This window comes from Belonocnema kinseyi, chromosome 6, assembly GCF_010883055.1.
Source record: "Belonocnema kinseyi isolate 2016_QV_RU_SX_M_011 chromosome 6, B_treatae_v1, whole genome shotgun sequence".
Lineage (NCBI taxonomy): Eukaryota > Metazoa > Arthropoda > Insecta > Hymenoptera > Cynipidae > Belonocnema > Belonocnema kinseyi.
The window spans coordinates 116,820,103-116,837,495 of NC_046662.1; the positions used below are offsets into that span (position 1 = coordinate 116,820,103).

At 37.0% G+C, this 17,393-nt stretch overlaps 1 protein-coding gene across 15 annotated transcripts in view; it reads left to right on the plus strand.

The window, feature by feature from the left end:
- The window catches only part of LOC117174093 (histone deacetylase 6), a 788,923-nt gene that overhangs the window by 269,367 nt on the left and 502,163 nt on the right, over window positions 1-17,393 (plus strand). For 13 of the 15 annotated variants that reach the window (XM_033362808.1, XM_033362803.1, XM_033362813.1 and 10 more), the window contains one exon: window positions 9,086-9,145. The exons of the other annotated variants lie outside the window; for them this stretch is intronic. In XM_033362808.1, the coding sequence (XP_033218699.1) occupies window positions 9,086-9,145 (60 nt within the window). The remainder of the gene's footprint in view (window positions 1-9,085; window positions 9,146-17,393) is intronic. 15 annotated transcript variants of the gene reach the window in all.

Sequence of the window (17,393 nt, forward strand, 5' to 3'; positions counted from 1 at the left end):
GGAGCATTTCTATACAAAGCAGCGGAGGACGCTGCTGAAACAGTCGGACTTGACTTCAGTATTAGGGGTGAGCAAAATGCATCAAATCTAATCTATCTCGAGCCCGGATTAAGAAAGCACAAGAGAAAAACTTTCGTGAGCAGCTCCTCGATAAGAGGATGCACGGTATCTTCCACAGAAATGTGAAGGATCAGTGAATGTCTTGTGAGCTACATAAACACATAAACAAAAGTATTCATCTTAAGTTTTCTGTTCCGCGACTCTACATTTCACGCCGTCAAGGTGGTCGCAGAATATTGAATCTTAAATGTTTTCACAACAGGATTAAGCCAGGATTTAGAAAGCACAAGAAAAAAACTTCCATGAACCTTAATATCGCTCCTTCAAATGCTCCTAGGGAAATAGAGTCAATTGTCGAGAATGAGTAGTGCCGAATATACTGCAAACTTATATTCTCGACAAATGTTTCTGTTGCTTATTCCAGGCCTGACATGGTTCTTCTTGACTTCGAGAAGCGAACCATGTTCTTTATCGAATTTTCAGCAACAGCTGAAAAATACATCATAGTCAAGGAGGATGAAAAGAAAGAGAGGTGTAGAGACCTAATAAGGGATTTGCGACGCGTGTACCTGGAATATTCTTTGAAACTTATTTTCCTTATCATCGGCGCACTTGCAGGTGCCAAGGCATCGCCATACGGAATTAGTGCAATTTCGTCGCATATAGACGAAAATAACTTAGATCGACCTATTTGTTATGCGAGTCGTATGCTTACACCGGCAGAAAAAAATTATGCACACATGGACAAAGAAGGGTTAGCCGTTGTTTTTAGGGTGCGCAGACATTATGAATATTTATACGGGAAAAAATTCTTCTTGCAGACAGACAATTCAGCATTATCACGTATTTTTCATCCAGAGAAATCCCCCCCTGAAATTACAGCAGCTCGGTTGCAGCGCTGGGCTATATTTTTGTCACCTTTTCAGTATACAATCAGGCATACAAAAAGTCATAATAATTGTGCAGATTGTTCGAGTCGTTTACCATTACCGTAAAAACATGACAATTGTAAAAAGAAGCCCACTATTAAATAAGATAAATTTAAATTATTTGAAAAACGTTAAAGAAGTAGACATTGCGAGTATTGACTGGAAAGTAGTGCAGAAAGAAACACAAAATGACGGGTTACTAAATAAAGTTATTAGATTTTGCCTCGATGGTTGGCCAGAAAACCACCCGATGATTAGTTTCTCACATCGTATTGGGAAAAAAAGATGTCCTAACAGTTGACAATAAATGCCATTTTTGGGGCCATAGGATAGTAATACCTGAAAACTGAGACCTTTGATTCAGCACGAGTTGTATTACAGCCATTTCGGGGATAGTCGAATGAAATCATTAGCAATATCTTTTGTTTGGTGGCCGGACCATCAAATTGCACATGCTGCAACTGGGAAAACTTCTGCATTTTTAATGTTCGGAAAAGAATTGAGGACAAGTTTAAATTTATTACGTCCCCGTGCATTGCAAGATCAAATCTCACAGCACCAAGAAAGACAGATACGTAACCACCGTGGAGCACGAAATGTTTAGTTCAACTTGAAAGATACAGTTATGGTTCGGAATAAAAAATGGGGGAAGGAAATATGAATTCCAGGTACGATTATTAAAGAATTAGTCCCGGGAGTTACGTATCAGTTGAGAATTGGGAACGGTAGAATAATGAAACATCATGTAAATCAAATGATCGAGCGTGGCTCAAGTGAGAAAAAAAGTACTGTGAGTAGAAAGGAAAGTGCGGGTAAAGATAAAGAGGATGATGTTAGAGTTTTGAGTTTAAAGTTTAAAGTTTTGATACGATAAAAGATGCAAAAGAAAATGAAATGCATTTAAAAAAGTATTTGAGGGAGAGAGTGTAGTATCTATGGATAGCACGGTAGTGTAGAGTGCGAAGAGAGACTACGGAAAGGGATGAAAGGACGTGAGTCGTCAGTTCGTGATATCATGTGTAATAAGACGGATGTTTGAGTCCCGGAGTTAATACATCGCCGGTAATAATAAATGAAAATCATTCAGAATACTTGAATCATTGTTTGTTGTACACCTCCCCTTTTTATGGATATTACAATAATGAAGCAACCCGTTATCGTGGCAATAATAAGCCTCGCCATGTTCCTCTGACTCATAGCTAATGCAAACTCAGTAGCTCTATATTACAAGGTTGGGGCACTGGACACTTCCACCATCTCTTGGTATTAAAACAATCTGTAGAAAATTCTTGGAATCCGAAGTCTATTATATTTAATAACTACTGTTTACAGTTCTAATGTTTCATCTCCATGAGATTTTCTGCAATTGAAAATTATTCAATTTATCGACATCCTCTATTTCAAAGCTATTTTCGGTTTCCTTATTATTTAAATGAATGTTTGAAGTCACGTGATTTCTCAGTTTGAGTGTGTGATGATAGCCTTGTCGCTTGAGAAAAACAGTGTGCGAGCAGCACTGAATCGCGACAGATCGTAGTCCGATCTTTTCGGATCAGTAAAGTGATTAACTGAATGAAGACACTAATTATTATATCTTACAAAAATGTCTATATAAACGAGTGAGTGAGCAATCTGTGTGGTTCTAAAAAATTGTCTTAGTCTGCCAAGTATTCTATACTTAAAACAAAACTTGGACTTATTATTATTTCTAACGATTCTTCGCTGTCTATTCCTGATCTGGCAAAATTAATACTTATAAACATAAACATTAAACAAAATGGTCCTTCGAGCCGGGTTGGAGATCGTGAAAAAAATATTAAAAAGTGTAAAATTGGTATAGAAAAGATCAATGTGAGAAATTTTATTAAGTGAAAGCACAGGAACTAGGTGGAAAATATGACGGCTTGAGGTCACATAGCAAGGATAAGCTGTTGACAACATCTTCGCACGTACGATAAGGCATTCGTCCTTCTCCAAACAGTCTGCACTGTGCTCTTTCATGCTGTCATTCTTCACAGGATCGGTCTTTCATTATTCTTCACCTGAAGGAAGAAATAACAGGTTTACCAGTTGATATTTGGATGATTGTCAACACACTTAATTTTAGACTTCATCGATTTCTAACCTTCTTCAGTGGTAAGATGACAACTTTAATTAACCCATGATGAGAGAGGCTCGTTATGGCAAACTAAATAATAATAATTCAGACCGTAGTAGTTCATTGAAGATTTATTAACATTTTATTAATAATTATGCTCTCGTACACTGAAATTTGCTCGCATTGTCAGAGTACTCTAAAACTAAAGTAAATAAGTTCTTTAGTTTGCAAATTAAGACTTTTCAATTTTATCTGAATTCTCAGCAATTGTCAATTATTCGTCTCAAATGTTTCGTCATGATTCCTTGCCTGTTAAACTTCGACAAATCACTTTACCGGAGTTTTCAGGAGACTACAAGGATTGAGAGAATTTCCGCGATTTATTTAATGCTTTGATCATTCAAAACAATTCCTTGTCAAATGTAGAAAGATTACACTATTTAAAATTGTGCTTAAAGGGCGAAGCTGAAGGTTTTTTAAGACATGTTTCGATAACTGATGCTAACTTTATCTTCACTTGAGAGTTGCTAAAGACCATATTTGACAAAAAAAGAACTTTATTCTCAACTAATTTACAAGCCTTTATCAATCTTCCTAATGTGTCGAATAATATTATTGAAGATTAAAAAACTTACGCAATAAAACAAAAGAGTCTTTGGCGGCTCTCAAAAATCTTAAACGCTCAACAGAACATTGGAGTGATTTACTTGTTTTTATAATTGTTAAAAAGTTTGATATAAATACTCTCAAGGAACGGGAGATGCATATTGATTCTAGCACTGATTATCCAATTTATCAACAACGTGGCTCATTTTTGGAGCCTTGCATACGTATTTTGGAGGCTATTAAAGCTTCAAAACCTGGTGCAAGTTCTCAAGAAAAGAGTGGGGATTCAAAACAATCGGGAGCTAGGCGCCACAATACAACTTCTAGCTCAAAGTGCATCCTTTGTAAGGATAACCACTCTTTATTTAAATGCAACCAATTCAAAGCTCTGTCTGTGGACAGACGTAGGGAAGTTGGTACAAATAATCATTGCTGTTATAATTATCTCATGTCCGGACATCGTCCTCATAACTTTGTTAGTAAATTCAAATGTTACAAGTGTGGTAGGAGACATAATTCCCTGTTGCATTCTGATGATTATAATTCAAATCCCACCTTACCACCAACTAACTCTGCATCGGTTACTTCTCAATTGGTAGTTTCACCTTCTCTCGCGTCACAATCAAATGATTCCGGCAATTCTACCCTGCGGGTGGGGGTAACCCATGTTTCGCTCAAAGAAGCAGACGATAAAGTTTCGTTTCACTTTCTGAATAATCATCCAAATTTATCGCGCTCAACGTTACTCGCTACGGCTGTTATTTCCTTTCAAGCTGAAAATGGAAGAAGTCACAGATTTAGAGTTTTGATGAATTAAGGATCTGAATGTTTTTTTATTACCGAGAGAGTAATGAAAATATCAAGTCCACGCTACAAAAAGTTTGAAGCAGTAGTATATGGGATTGGAGGATATAATATTGGTTCTTCAAGAAAGTTAGCAGAATTTAATTTAATTCCTACCCAAAAGAACTGTCGTAAAGTCCAAATCCAAGCTTAAATATTATTACACCTTACATCATATACTCCTCCTGTAAGATTTAACGTGGGGAATGAAGATCAATTAAAAGAGTTAGGGTTAGCAGATCCAAATCCATTTAGCTCCTATCAAGTTGATTTGATTTTAGGAGCCGATAAATATGGCTCATGTTTACTTCCTGGTCTCCAATAGGGTATATTGGGTTCTCTTACTGCGCAAAGTACCTTTTTTGGTTGGATATTATCTGGGCCGGTTTCAGTCACAAATAAAATAGAAATTAACATTCCAGTTACAGCACATCAGGCTATTTCAGCAGAAGTCTTGCATGCAGACTTAACCAGGTTCTATGAGTTGGAGGAAGTTCCCTTTAAAAATACTTTGACAGATGACGAAATGTTTTGTGATAAGCATTTCACCACGAATTACCAACGAACAAAAGACGGACGATACATGATACGCTTACCTTTCAAAAACGGTCCTCCAATAAAATAGGTGCATGCCTGGAGAGAGCTAAGATCGTTTTGAATAAAGTAATTCGTCGTTTATCGGAGAAATCGGAATTATTGTTACAATACTCCAGTTTGTTATCAGAATATGAAAGCCTTGGACACATGGAACTTCTTCAAGAAAAGGAGTTGGATAGTTTTCAACTGTGTATTTGCCTCATTACCCTATCTAAAGAGAAAGTAGTTCTACTACTAAGTTGAGGGTTGTTTTTAACGCTTCCAGTTTAACTTCCAATAATTCTACCTTGAATTATCATCTTCATATCTGTCCCAAGATTCTCAATGATTTGGTTTCAATCATTATGAATTGGAGATCACATCGCTTTGTTTATATGGCTGACATTGAAAAAATGTTTAGACAAATTCTAGTTGACCCTCGGGATTGCGACTATCAAAGAATTGTCTGGATTTCTCCTGATAAAAGGCTCATTTAGCCCAAACTATATTAGAAAATAATATTTACGTCGATAATTTTGTCTTTGGTGCAGATAGTCAGATTGAGGCTAAACAAGTGCGAGCTCAAGTAACCCTGTTATTAGAAGCTGGCGGTTTCCATTTGCGAAATTGGGCCGCAAATGAACCCGAACTATTGGAAGATTGTCCCTCGAGAGAACACGAACGTGCTATCGAATTTCTGTTAGCGAAGGATGCTCAGCTGAAGGTTCTAGGTTTATTTTGGGATCCTAAGTTCGATTCATTCCTTTTTAAAGTGACTTCTTCTTTAGTCAAAAATCCAACAACACGGATTGTTCTTTCATTAATAGCTAAGTTGTATGATCCTATGGATTGGATAACTCCAGTCATAATAATGGCAACAATTTTAATGCAAGAACTTTGGCTGCGTAAACTCGACTGGGACGTCAGGCTACCTGATGATGTTAAAATTCAATGGTTAAATTATCATGGTTCTATGGAAAAATTGGAAGCACTTAAAGTCCCCAGATGGACATGACAACTGCAGACAAACTCTGAATTCGAGCTTCATGGCTTTTCTGACGCTTCGTCAAAAGATTATTCAGCTTCCGTTTACATTAGAATTCTTAGTGAAGACTTAAAACAGGCACTTATATTTGTCATGGAAACTATTTTATTGGATAAAATACCTGTTTACTGTCACGCTGATTCCGTAACAGTTTTGGCTTGGCTACGAAAACATCCTTCCAATTGGCCTGTGTTTTTTGCCAATAGAGTTTCCCTAATGCATGAGCTGGTACCTCGCGCGAAATTGCGATACATTTCTACTAAAGATAATCCAGTCGACTGCGCTACACGGGGTCTCACGCTTGAAAAATTAATAAGGTATTTCTCATGGTGGCAAGGTCCAACTTGGTTAACTTTACATTCCTCAAAATGGCCTGAATATCGCCACGCAGCCTCCGCGCAATCAAATTTAGAACATGGGCAACTAAAGAGTCATCCTGTTTTGAGTGTGATCAAAAGTCCATTTAACTTGACGCTTAAATTCACCTCTTGGCCAAGGTTGCTTCGCGTAACTGCCTATTGTACAAGGTTTATTGATGCCTTTGTGTTCAAACACTTAAAACTTAATACGCCTAAATCTACATTTGCAACCACGTCTCTTAATGCGATTGAAATTTAATAAGCTGTTATATTTTGGTTTAAATTTGTCCAGGCAAATTTTTTTTCTAAGGTAATAAAAGCTTTGAAGGAAGAAGATAGGGTGGTTCCAAAGAACTCGATATTAAAAAATTTGAATCCATTTTTGGATTCCAACAATCTCTTAAGGTTAGGCGGAAGACTACGGCATGCTCCTATTAGTTTTGATGAGAAGCATCCTATCAATTTTCCGCGTCACCACATAAGTGAGCTTATCGCCAGACATGCTCACCTTCGATGTTTACACGGTGGTCAGCAATTAACTTTACATACGCTCAGACAGCGTTACTGGATTTTAGGAGCTCGCTCTTTGGTTAAACGACTGATCAAAGGTTGCCTGGAGTGCACACGTAAGAGAGCGGCTTTGTCTCAACAACGTGTGGGGGACTTATCTGAATTTAGAGTAACCTCAAATCGTCCCTTCACACATTCTGGTGTGGACTATGCAGGTCCATTTAATGTTCGCTTTGCTTCCGGTCTTGGCAAAAAGAGTTACAAAACTTACGTTGCGCTTTTCGTCTGTTGTTGTACGCGAGCTGTCCATTTAGAACTCATTTTTGATCATTCATCTGCCGCTTTTCTCGCCACCTTTCAGCGATTTTCTTCAAGGCGAAGAAGATCTGTACAATTGTACAGTGATAATGGTACAACATTTCACGGTGCTGACCTGGAATTAAGAAATTGTCTTTTGAATCTTAGACTGGATGCGAATTTGCATAATGAGTTCGCAATTCAAGTTACTTCTTGGCATTTCATACCTCCTTCCGCTCCGTATTTTGGGGGTTTACGGGAAGCTGGACTTAAGAGTTTTAAACAACATCTGAAAAGAATTGTAGGTGCACATACTCTTACATACGAAGAGTTTTATACCCTTCTTACTTGTATAAAATCTTGCCTCAATTCCCGTGCAATTGCCCCTCTTTCAATTGATTCTAAAGACTTTTTCTATCTTACACCCGGACATTTTCTGATTGGAGCCCCTTTGACCAGCATTCCAGAACCCTCATTGGAATTTACTCCGAAAAATCGAGTAAATCGATGGCAGTTAGTACAAAAAACTTCAGATATTTACTGGAGAAGATAGGCTGTTGATTATTTACAGTGTTTACAAAAACGCTACAAATGGTTCAATAAAGAGCTAAATCTTGTGATCGGTGATATCGTTCTTTTGAAACATGATTCGTTACCGCTTTCTAGATGGTTGTTAGGTCGCATAGTTAAATGCTAGAAGGGAAAGGATGATTCAGTACGTTCTGCTCGCGTAAAAACTCCCAGTTCGGAATACGAACGTCCGATTACACACATTTGTCTGTTACCAGTCAAAGTGAAAGAAATGAGCGAAATCTGAACAACTATTATTAATTAGATTTAAAGAAAAAATCATTCTGTAAACTTTATGGATTATGGCGGGCGGCTAAGACTATTAAATTTGAGTTACATTTATACTGTTTCTTTACGGCGGGCGGCATTTTCGTTGTGACAAATACTCGATTAAGCACTTATTGTTTTCTTTTCATCGTGCAGTTTCCACTCACGAGGCGGGCGGCATGTTTATAGCTCTATTGTTTCGTCTTTATGAGATTTTCTGCGATTGAAAACAATTCAATTTATCGAGATCGCCTATTTCAAAGCTATTTTCGGTTTCCTTATTATTTAAATGAATGTTTCAAGTCACGTGATTTCTCAGTTTGAGTATGTGATGATAGCCTTTTCGCTTGAGAAAAACAGTGTGCGAGCAGCAGTGAATCGCGACAGATCTTAGTCCGATCTATTCGGATCAGTAAAGTGATTAACTGAATAAAGACATTAATTATTACATCTTAAAAATATGTCTATATAAACGAGTGAGTGATTTGTGATCAATTCTTGATCATTGTGAGTGATCAATTCTTAAAAATTGTCTTAGTCTGACAAGTATTCTATACTTAAAATAAAACTTGAACTTATTATTATTTCTAACGATTCTTCTCTGTCTCATTCTGGTTTCTATTATTTTAATTCGGTTAGTATTAATATTTCACTTTATTGTTATTTCGTTGTTTCTTATCCAAGAAAGGTTCTCAGTTGATCATGGCACGTACTGCCAATTCATTTTTTCTGTTCTTGAAGTAATATACATTTTCAAAATCAACTTTTTGTAAAATAATTTCAGTCATTATTGGTTCTGCAAGCCTACAAAGTTTAAAGCATCATTAGAATAAATTGTGCGGGTTAAAATAATAACGAAACCTATTATAAGTAAAAAAGACAAACATATTTATTCCAGTGACAATATATATTTTTTCCATTTCAGTTTCAACCGGATCTTGTAGTTGTTTCAGCTGGTTATGATGCTGCGTTAGGTTGTCCAGAGGTAAAGTAACAAATTATCAATCTGTATTCATTTTTTTTCAATTTAGCTCTGAATTATTGTTTTTAAGGGGAGGAGGCAGCTGTAAATTTTTTATTATTACATAAGAATGAATATTGAAATAGGCTGAGGCCGCAAAACGGGACAAAATATTTTTTAGAATGTTTGCTCCCTTTTCAAAATTTAATTTGTATTTTTAAAAATTGAAGCATTTTTATATAATAATTTTTTACTTTTTCAACTTAAAACGAAATAAAGGTACACAGAAGAATATTGCCCTGCAGTATCTTTCAATATCTTGCAGTATCCGTATCTTGTGAAAATTGCTAGTTTTACGTGGAATAATTATTTTGTTCCAATCATAGTAATTGCAAAAAATTTCCCGTGCATGAAGATCCCTAGGATTCGCGAGAATCCTAGGGAGAATTTTCGCGAGAATGTTGATCTCGCGATGGATTTCGAAACTGATTTTTTGGATTTTGGAATGAGTTTTGACATTGGTCTTAATGTAGAAGATTTTACCATTGATTTTGGATTTTGGTTGACTTTCATCATTATTGATTGGATATTGTCCTGCTTGACGCCCAGCGAGTATTCCACCCCGCCGGTATTACGTGAGTTAAGCGACCAGCTGGATATTTTTCTGCAAAAATCTCTCCTTCTTGTCCCTGTAAAAGATATCCTATCTTGTGAAACATTAATGAAAATTTGGCGTGGTTTTTTTTTCAACCATTACAATTTCCTTATTTACATTTATTTACGATTTAGTCCGCTAATACCTCTTAGGTGTCTGATGCTTATGATTTTTTATGGTACTCTTAGGATAACCAGGCGCCTCTGGGTCTTAAATGCGGTGCTTCTTAAATACGGTCCGTTTCATTGTATAGCCAGATTTTCAGTATCTCTCTTCAAGAGAACATCTCTCTCACAGCTGCCCGATGCAGCTCGTTGCATCGAGTCAGCCTAATTGTCGATTTTCTTATTCATTTCAAAAATTAGAATTGGCACCTTACACTGCGTGAAAAAGGGGATAGAATTTTAGGATGAACTTCGCTGCAAAGTGTCCTTGTACAATGCATAAAGTTGCTGTAAGAGATATTATCGCTACTGCTAAGGACTTCAGAATTAATCTACTTATCTCACAAGATTGAGCAATAGAGATGAAACAGCATGTTTATACGGTGGGGATAAACTTCGATATTGAACATCAATTTATAAGAATGAGCTGCATCATAGGATAGTAGTATAGGACAACTATGAAGCGTTGTTATGGGCGTCGCCAAATCCCCCTCTCTGGCCCGCCCCCGCGTCTGTCGTCGACGCGTCACATTAGTCCCCGTCTGTGAGGTTCAGGGTTTTGTGACGTCACAAAGGGAGTTTTCAAATGTGAAAATGGAAACGGGGAAAGAGTAGAGATAGGAGATTCCCGGCTGGGCAGTCTAGAGGGCTGTGAAGTAATAATGTTGGGGGTTTCCCCAGAGAAAAAGATACTCAAACGATTCTTTTTAATTTTTAATAAACTATCAATGTTTTCAAGCTTATGAATTTTGAAAAAAAGTATTTATTGTTTATTACCGAATAAAATAAGTACATAACAAAAATTATCTGAAATAGAAAAGGGGGGAATAAGAAGAGCAAATATTTTTGTTAAGAAGCTATTAACATATTTTTGTTCAATTACTACTAAAATACTATTTTTTCAGTCTGTGATTTAAAAAAAAAGCAAAAATGGATTTATTTGACATCTAAATATACTGACTACACACACACGCACACAAATGACGCAGGCTAAATATAACTATTCCTAAGTATCACATCTATCCTCATCCGTCTTATCATTTATATCTTCACCCTCATCGTAGGGATCATGCACTTCATCACAAATATTTTGCACATCTTCTGCCGGTGAACTAGAGTGCAACGGTAGAAAATATGCGGGGCCAGCTTGTACTCCAACCTTTTTAGTTTTTAAATTAGCGGCTGTGAAGGATGACTAGAGGGAAACGATGTATCAGACAAGCTCTCTATTGAATCCTCATACACCGATGACAGGTTGCTGGATTCTTCATCTATAACAAGATTAATAATATAAATAATTTGTTTAACTGATAAACTAAAATATTCTTACATACATATGTGTACCTACGTAATATTTCGTTTTGAAAAATATAAGGGCTTCAGGATAAATTTTACCCAGAAGACACATGCATGTTGTGTGTGTTCTTTATAATTTAATTCTTTCATATCCGTATGGCAGAGAGTTGTGGTTCTCAACTTACCGGCGTTTCAAGTTGACAACTGTACAGACCTTATGTTCACTTAATGTCACAAGATCGTGAAGCGGTGTCCGTCGAGTGGCGCGATAATTTAAATTGATAGTGTTTGTATTTTTTAGGACGAGTTAACGGATAAACTCAAAGTTTATAATTTTCAAGCCATTTGACTGGACACTGGCTCCCGTCAGGAATTTTTATTTTGAATGTTAACTGACGCGTGTTAAATCTAAACAAGGAATATTTATTGCACCGATCTTCTAAAATTATTAATTTGTTACCATGCGGGGGTGTTTCTACGTTAATATTTCTACCCTGACCTGTTTGAATATTATCCCCAGCCAGGGCATCCAATGCATCCAAGGTATCCTGGACGTTCATAGTCCCATCCATCTCTTCTCCGCCCCTCGCTGCCACCGGAGAAAAGTTTTCCTTCATCGTCTTCTCCTCGTCTCCCTCCACCACCCTCTGTGGATGATGTGTTCACCCGACACGGAGCATATTAGCAACTATTTCACTATCCAGTGAGCTTGACACGTATGTGGTATCACTTCTAGAACTATAATTTTTCATATAATAATATAAAGTCAAACTGTGGATCGGAGAAAAATGGAAGAGGATTACTGTTTTTTTAATATGATTAAAAATAAACCAAGTATTTTTTACAAACCATTATTAAAATTTACAACACTTAGTCCTGCCTCGAAGTTTATGAAGGGATTTTTTATTTGATCATTTTTGCACGGCGCTGTCCCGGTATATATCATCAGTCACGGACGCATTTTTATAATGCAATCAAGTGATCTGATGAGAACAGTTTGCCCAGACATATTGGACAAAGCCTGGTTTTACCCCATTATTGACGGACTGGGTTGCAGTCAAGTACACGATGGGGAGGACCTACAGCTTAAGGTGGGTTCCGAACCACCAGAGCCCCAGTAAAGGTACATTGAAAAATTTCTAGAGGTACCGGCTCAGGGATCGAACCCCGGACCTCTGAGGTGAAGTCCGAATGTATTATTTTATCAATATAATTATTATTATAGGTATTCATTAAAATAATTTGTTATTATATTTATTATTTATTATTAAAAATATTTAATATTTTTGCTTCATGGAGATGTAATTACGTGGTGGTACGTCGTAGTTGGCCAAAACAGTCTTCCAGTCATCGCGTAAAAGTTTCGTCATACAGTGTATTCCTATGTCGCGAATCAATGTGTTGAGAGCTGTTTCATCACAAACACATGTTTCATCCATTTTATGTAATGCTGCTATGCCACCCTAGAATCCAAAGATTTGAGATCTTATAAACTCTACATAATCACATTCTGGCAAAATTTTATGACGAACGCCTTCCCCGATCACGTACATTGGATTACGAATCCACGCTGACATCCTTTTTACAACACTGTCAGGACCATTGTCAACGTCGATATTCGCCAACAATTGATTCCAACCATCATCGTCATCATCAATATCACTCACACTATTGTCGAAAAAGTTAAATAATCCGTCTACATCCTTCTCCCGATGGGCATCCCTTATCGGGATCGATCGAAGGACATCAATCCCCCCAAAAATCCACTAACACGCGTATAAGCCAATTTATATTTTTAACCGAAGCACTTGGAAAATCTTGCCCTAAAAATACTTTTCGGATAACCGCGAGAACAATGGTTAGAGCATCCATCCTAAAGGTTTGAAAACAACTGAAAATTTTTGAGATAAGATCCTTTCATTTATAAAGTTAGTTTTTCTATTGTGTCTATGCAGTTGCTCTTTCTTTCACCTTCGCCCACCTATTACAAGAACTGAGACACAGAGGTGTGAAAAGAGGTCTCCGAGATAGAAAGACTCGGGAAAAACAAAGATACAATATTTTTACTTCTCATCTATCGTATTGTAACATTTTCAACATTTACAAAATTGGTAGGCACTTCTCGAACCACGTACACACACACGCGCGCGCCCACACAGGCGCTCCCACATACCAACATTGTATATTTAAGAGGAAACTAGTGTGTGTGTGTGTGGATATGTGTGCGTTGAGTGGGTGTGTGTGTGCGGATATGTGTGCGTTGAGTGGGTGTGTATGTGTGCGAGAGTGAGTGAGAGAATTGCACGAGTCAAAAGAACAATTTCACGTAGCATATACTCTAGTGCAAAAAAAATTTATATTAACAATAAAAATTGTTTCAAAAATAAAATAACGATAAACAAATTTTTTCCACAAATTTGTTGGTATTTTCTCAAGAAAAAAATATTAGATCCATATTCGTGAAGTAAGGCACAAATCCCCATCCACCAGTCTGGTGGCTTACGAATTAAACAATTCAGCTTCAAAAAAACTCTTTGTTGGTTCCGAAATCCAGCCCGATGGTCGCTTTTAACCAGTCATACGATTACTAGGTAATTGTTCACGAGGATTACTTTTAAACCTGTCGGAATAGACACAGATAATCAATAAAGTCGACACAATTGCATCACTCTTTGAAGACGGATGTACTAATACCAGTGGGACTTTACCGATTGTTATAAACCGATGCCAGCTTGTTTTTACTGCATCTTACTCGGCAACAGCTGTTTTGCTTGAGAAAATCAACGAGGAGCACGAACGCAGAAGATCGAATGGCGAACTGAAAGATAAAAAGGGCAAATATTCACAAGCAGTCGTAGTGAAGGATGTCAGTATCTTTAAAAAATCGAAAAAAAATGTGTGATGGCGACGGTCACGAAAAAATATTGGTGAAAAAAACACCATAGCATTACATGCACTCTGTCGCTTGAATACTAATCAACGTGGGGTATTAAGATTGGAGAAGTGAACGGTTTAAAAATAAAGAATAAATACAAAATGACAAGAAATTGAAAGGATTAGAGAGATATACAAAATGGCATTAACTAGTTGAAAAAAACTAGACAAAAATTGAACGAAAATTTGTGACAAAATTGTTACTATAAAATATAACTTAGTATCGCCCTGCACGAAAGGGTTGCTCAACCGCATCCGAGATGGGCCGGAACCCCCCGACGGGTCCCGAAGTTATGGGCAACGGAACTTCCTGTCGTCAGTCTCTGCTAGTTCGTTCGGTCCTTAACCAGTCTTGTCGTGTGTTAATTGTGCTCTCCTATTGGATGTCACTCCGTGCTCTCTCCCTAACGTGGAAGCGCTTCGATAAAGAAGGTTTCCAGTCACCGACTTGCTACTCCTCTACGAGGAAACTTATCGTCCGCCAGCACCCGCCACGGGCTGACAGTCACTCATCCCCATGTAAGTGGCAATAAATGCCGTATTGTTTTAATTTCAAACACCGCTTTTTATTGTGTCTTCATTTTACTCTCGGCATTCCAGATCACATTTCCCTCCCCGGCATTAGCTCCGTAATACCTGGCGCCCAACTAAAATACCCACACAGATTATCATTTAAAATTTTTTAACCAGCTGAGAGAAAGAACACTCAATTTCAATTTAGAAATTAAAAATGAATACCCCAAAACTACTACTATTGGACTTTTATGGTGTTTTTGCATGCTATTGACCCAAATTCGTTGCCATTTGCCTTCACTGACCTGCAATTCTTATGCTGCTTATAATTGATGTCATATGTGAAATAATTTATTATATGCCCTCTGATTTATATTTAAACAATAACAACTGTTTCGAATGCTAACATTTGGGGGGCACGTCCGGGATCTTGTTATGCTTAAGCATTAAAAAACTGTTTCAGAAAGTTCGCGAAAATCGTGAATTTGCGGGAATCATTATGGCGTCATAGCAGTTAAAATTCAAACTCACTAAATAACGCGGGGCTTTTATCATTTACTATCAAACTGGAATGCTTACAATTTCACATGTTGCCGGAAATTTGAAGTGCCGTAAACTATTGAATACATTTTCTAGTCGAAAAGTTTGATTTGAGGAAAAGACAGTGTGCATGCAAGTAATTCTTGCATCATTGTGCTTGGGTCTAATCTAACTATGAGCTCTCTCGCTCACTCCTTCCTTGAGATATCATTTAGGAGTCGGTGACTCAGTAATCATTATCCTTACTATTTCCATGTCAAGGAGTCGATGTATTTTCTCTCTTCAACTTTATCGATCGATTTTGCGTCTTGCCAGGAGTATTTAAATCAGCTGGTGCTGCACATGCACTTCAAGAGTCCACGCGTCTTCACCAACAATCACATATTCTTTTTTCAACTGTCAACATCAGCTACAACTTTAGCGAGATTTCTTTCGCTCCTGTCTATTGATAAGTAGATTCTTAATTTTTCAGATAAAGAAATTTTTTGCACAACGGGAGTAAAAATTCTGAACTTATTTTACAAAACTTCACCAGTTCTTATATTCTTACTCGAATTTAATTCAAAAGCTTTAACATGTATTTGTCAATTTCCTCGTATTTTTAAACTGTTATGTAAAAAGGGGGGAAATATTTTACTACTGGTTGGTTTATGTACGCACTTCCGTTGTTTATATATTAATTTTTTCAGTGAAAATAGAGGCGTTAGGCATCGAGCTAATGAGCCTACATGAGGCTATTATACACACGCAATAAAATTTTAAAAAGATTTCACAAGATAAACGCAATCTAAAAACAGCTCGTGGTCGTTTGGATTTTCTCAAACAAAAATGGCATAGGTGTTTGGCGTTAGATTTGGAAATACGAACTCTAGCTTCAGCAGTGGATAAATTGTCTGTCGAGTATTTTACTAAAAATCAATTTTTGAAAATAGATGAAGCCTTTCTCAGTGCTTTCGATTATATTAATTCTCAGATCGATAGTTTTTGATCAGTTCAGCGAGAGCACAATGAGTTTTCTATGAGAGAAGGTACAATTCGACATGATTATAATACTCGTAAATTACCGAAAATTAATATACCTACTTTTTCGGGTGATTTTTCCGATTGGGAGAATTTTCGTGATCTATTTAAAGCGTTAATTGTTTATAATGAAACTTTGTCGAGTATTGTCCGTTTTCAGTATTTAAAAACTTCATTGACCGGTGAGGCTGAACATTTAATTAAACATGCCAAAGTCATTGAAGCTAATTTTCAGTCAACTTGGGACGCGATTAAGAAGCGTTATGATAATAAGAGAGCATCGGTAGGTGCGCGTTTACAAGCGATAGCTGGTGTTTCAAATTTAAATAATAATTCGGTAGCCGATTTGAAATTGCTTCGCGATACAACAAAATGAGGCTCTCGCAGCACTTAAAAATTTAAAACGTCCAGTTTAACACTGGGATGATTTTGTAGTTTTTTGGGAAGTTAGATGCCTTGATATAGCTTCTCTAAAAGAGTGGGAGAGTCAGCTAGACTCTACTACTAATTATCCGTCATTTCCAACTTTAGATGAATTTTTAGCAACTAGAATCAGAACTTTAGATGCCATTCATGTATCAAAACTAGGATTTGTGGATAAAAATAAAGAAAAAAAGGGTCTTCAGTTAAGAGCCATGCTGTCTCTACTACCTCTAAGTGTCTTTTTTGTAAGGAGAACCATACTCTTTTTAAATGTAGTCAATTTAGAGCTTTACCTGTAGATAAAAGAAAGGAGCTCGTTTTTCGTAATCATGCTTGTATTAATTATCTCACACCTGGTCATAGACCATATGCATGCTCAAGCAAAGTGATCTGCGCAAAGTGTCATCGTAAACATAATATGTTATTGCACTATGACTTTAGAGAGTTTTCAAGTAATTCAGTAGCCTCTGAACCATCTACTTCTACGAGTCATATTACAATCTCTCAAGGGGCCGTTGCTTCGCGATCAAATAGTAGCAATGGTTCGACTCAAGAGACTCTGTTATCGATCCGGGAGACGCATCATGTTGCTCTTGATGATAAAGCAGCTTGTTTTCTTAATAACTATACGAGGGTGGATTGATAAGTTTCCGGCCTGACCAAGAAAAACAACGTTTTTAAGAATTTTTTTTTCTTATTTCTCAACATAATCTCCTCCAAGGCTGAT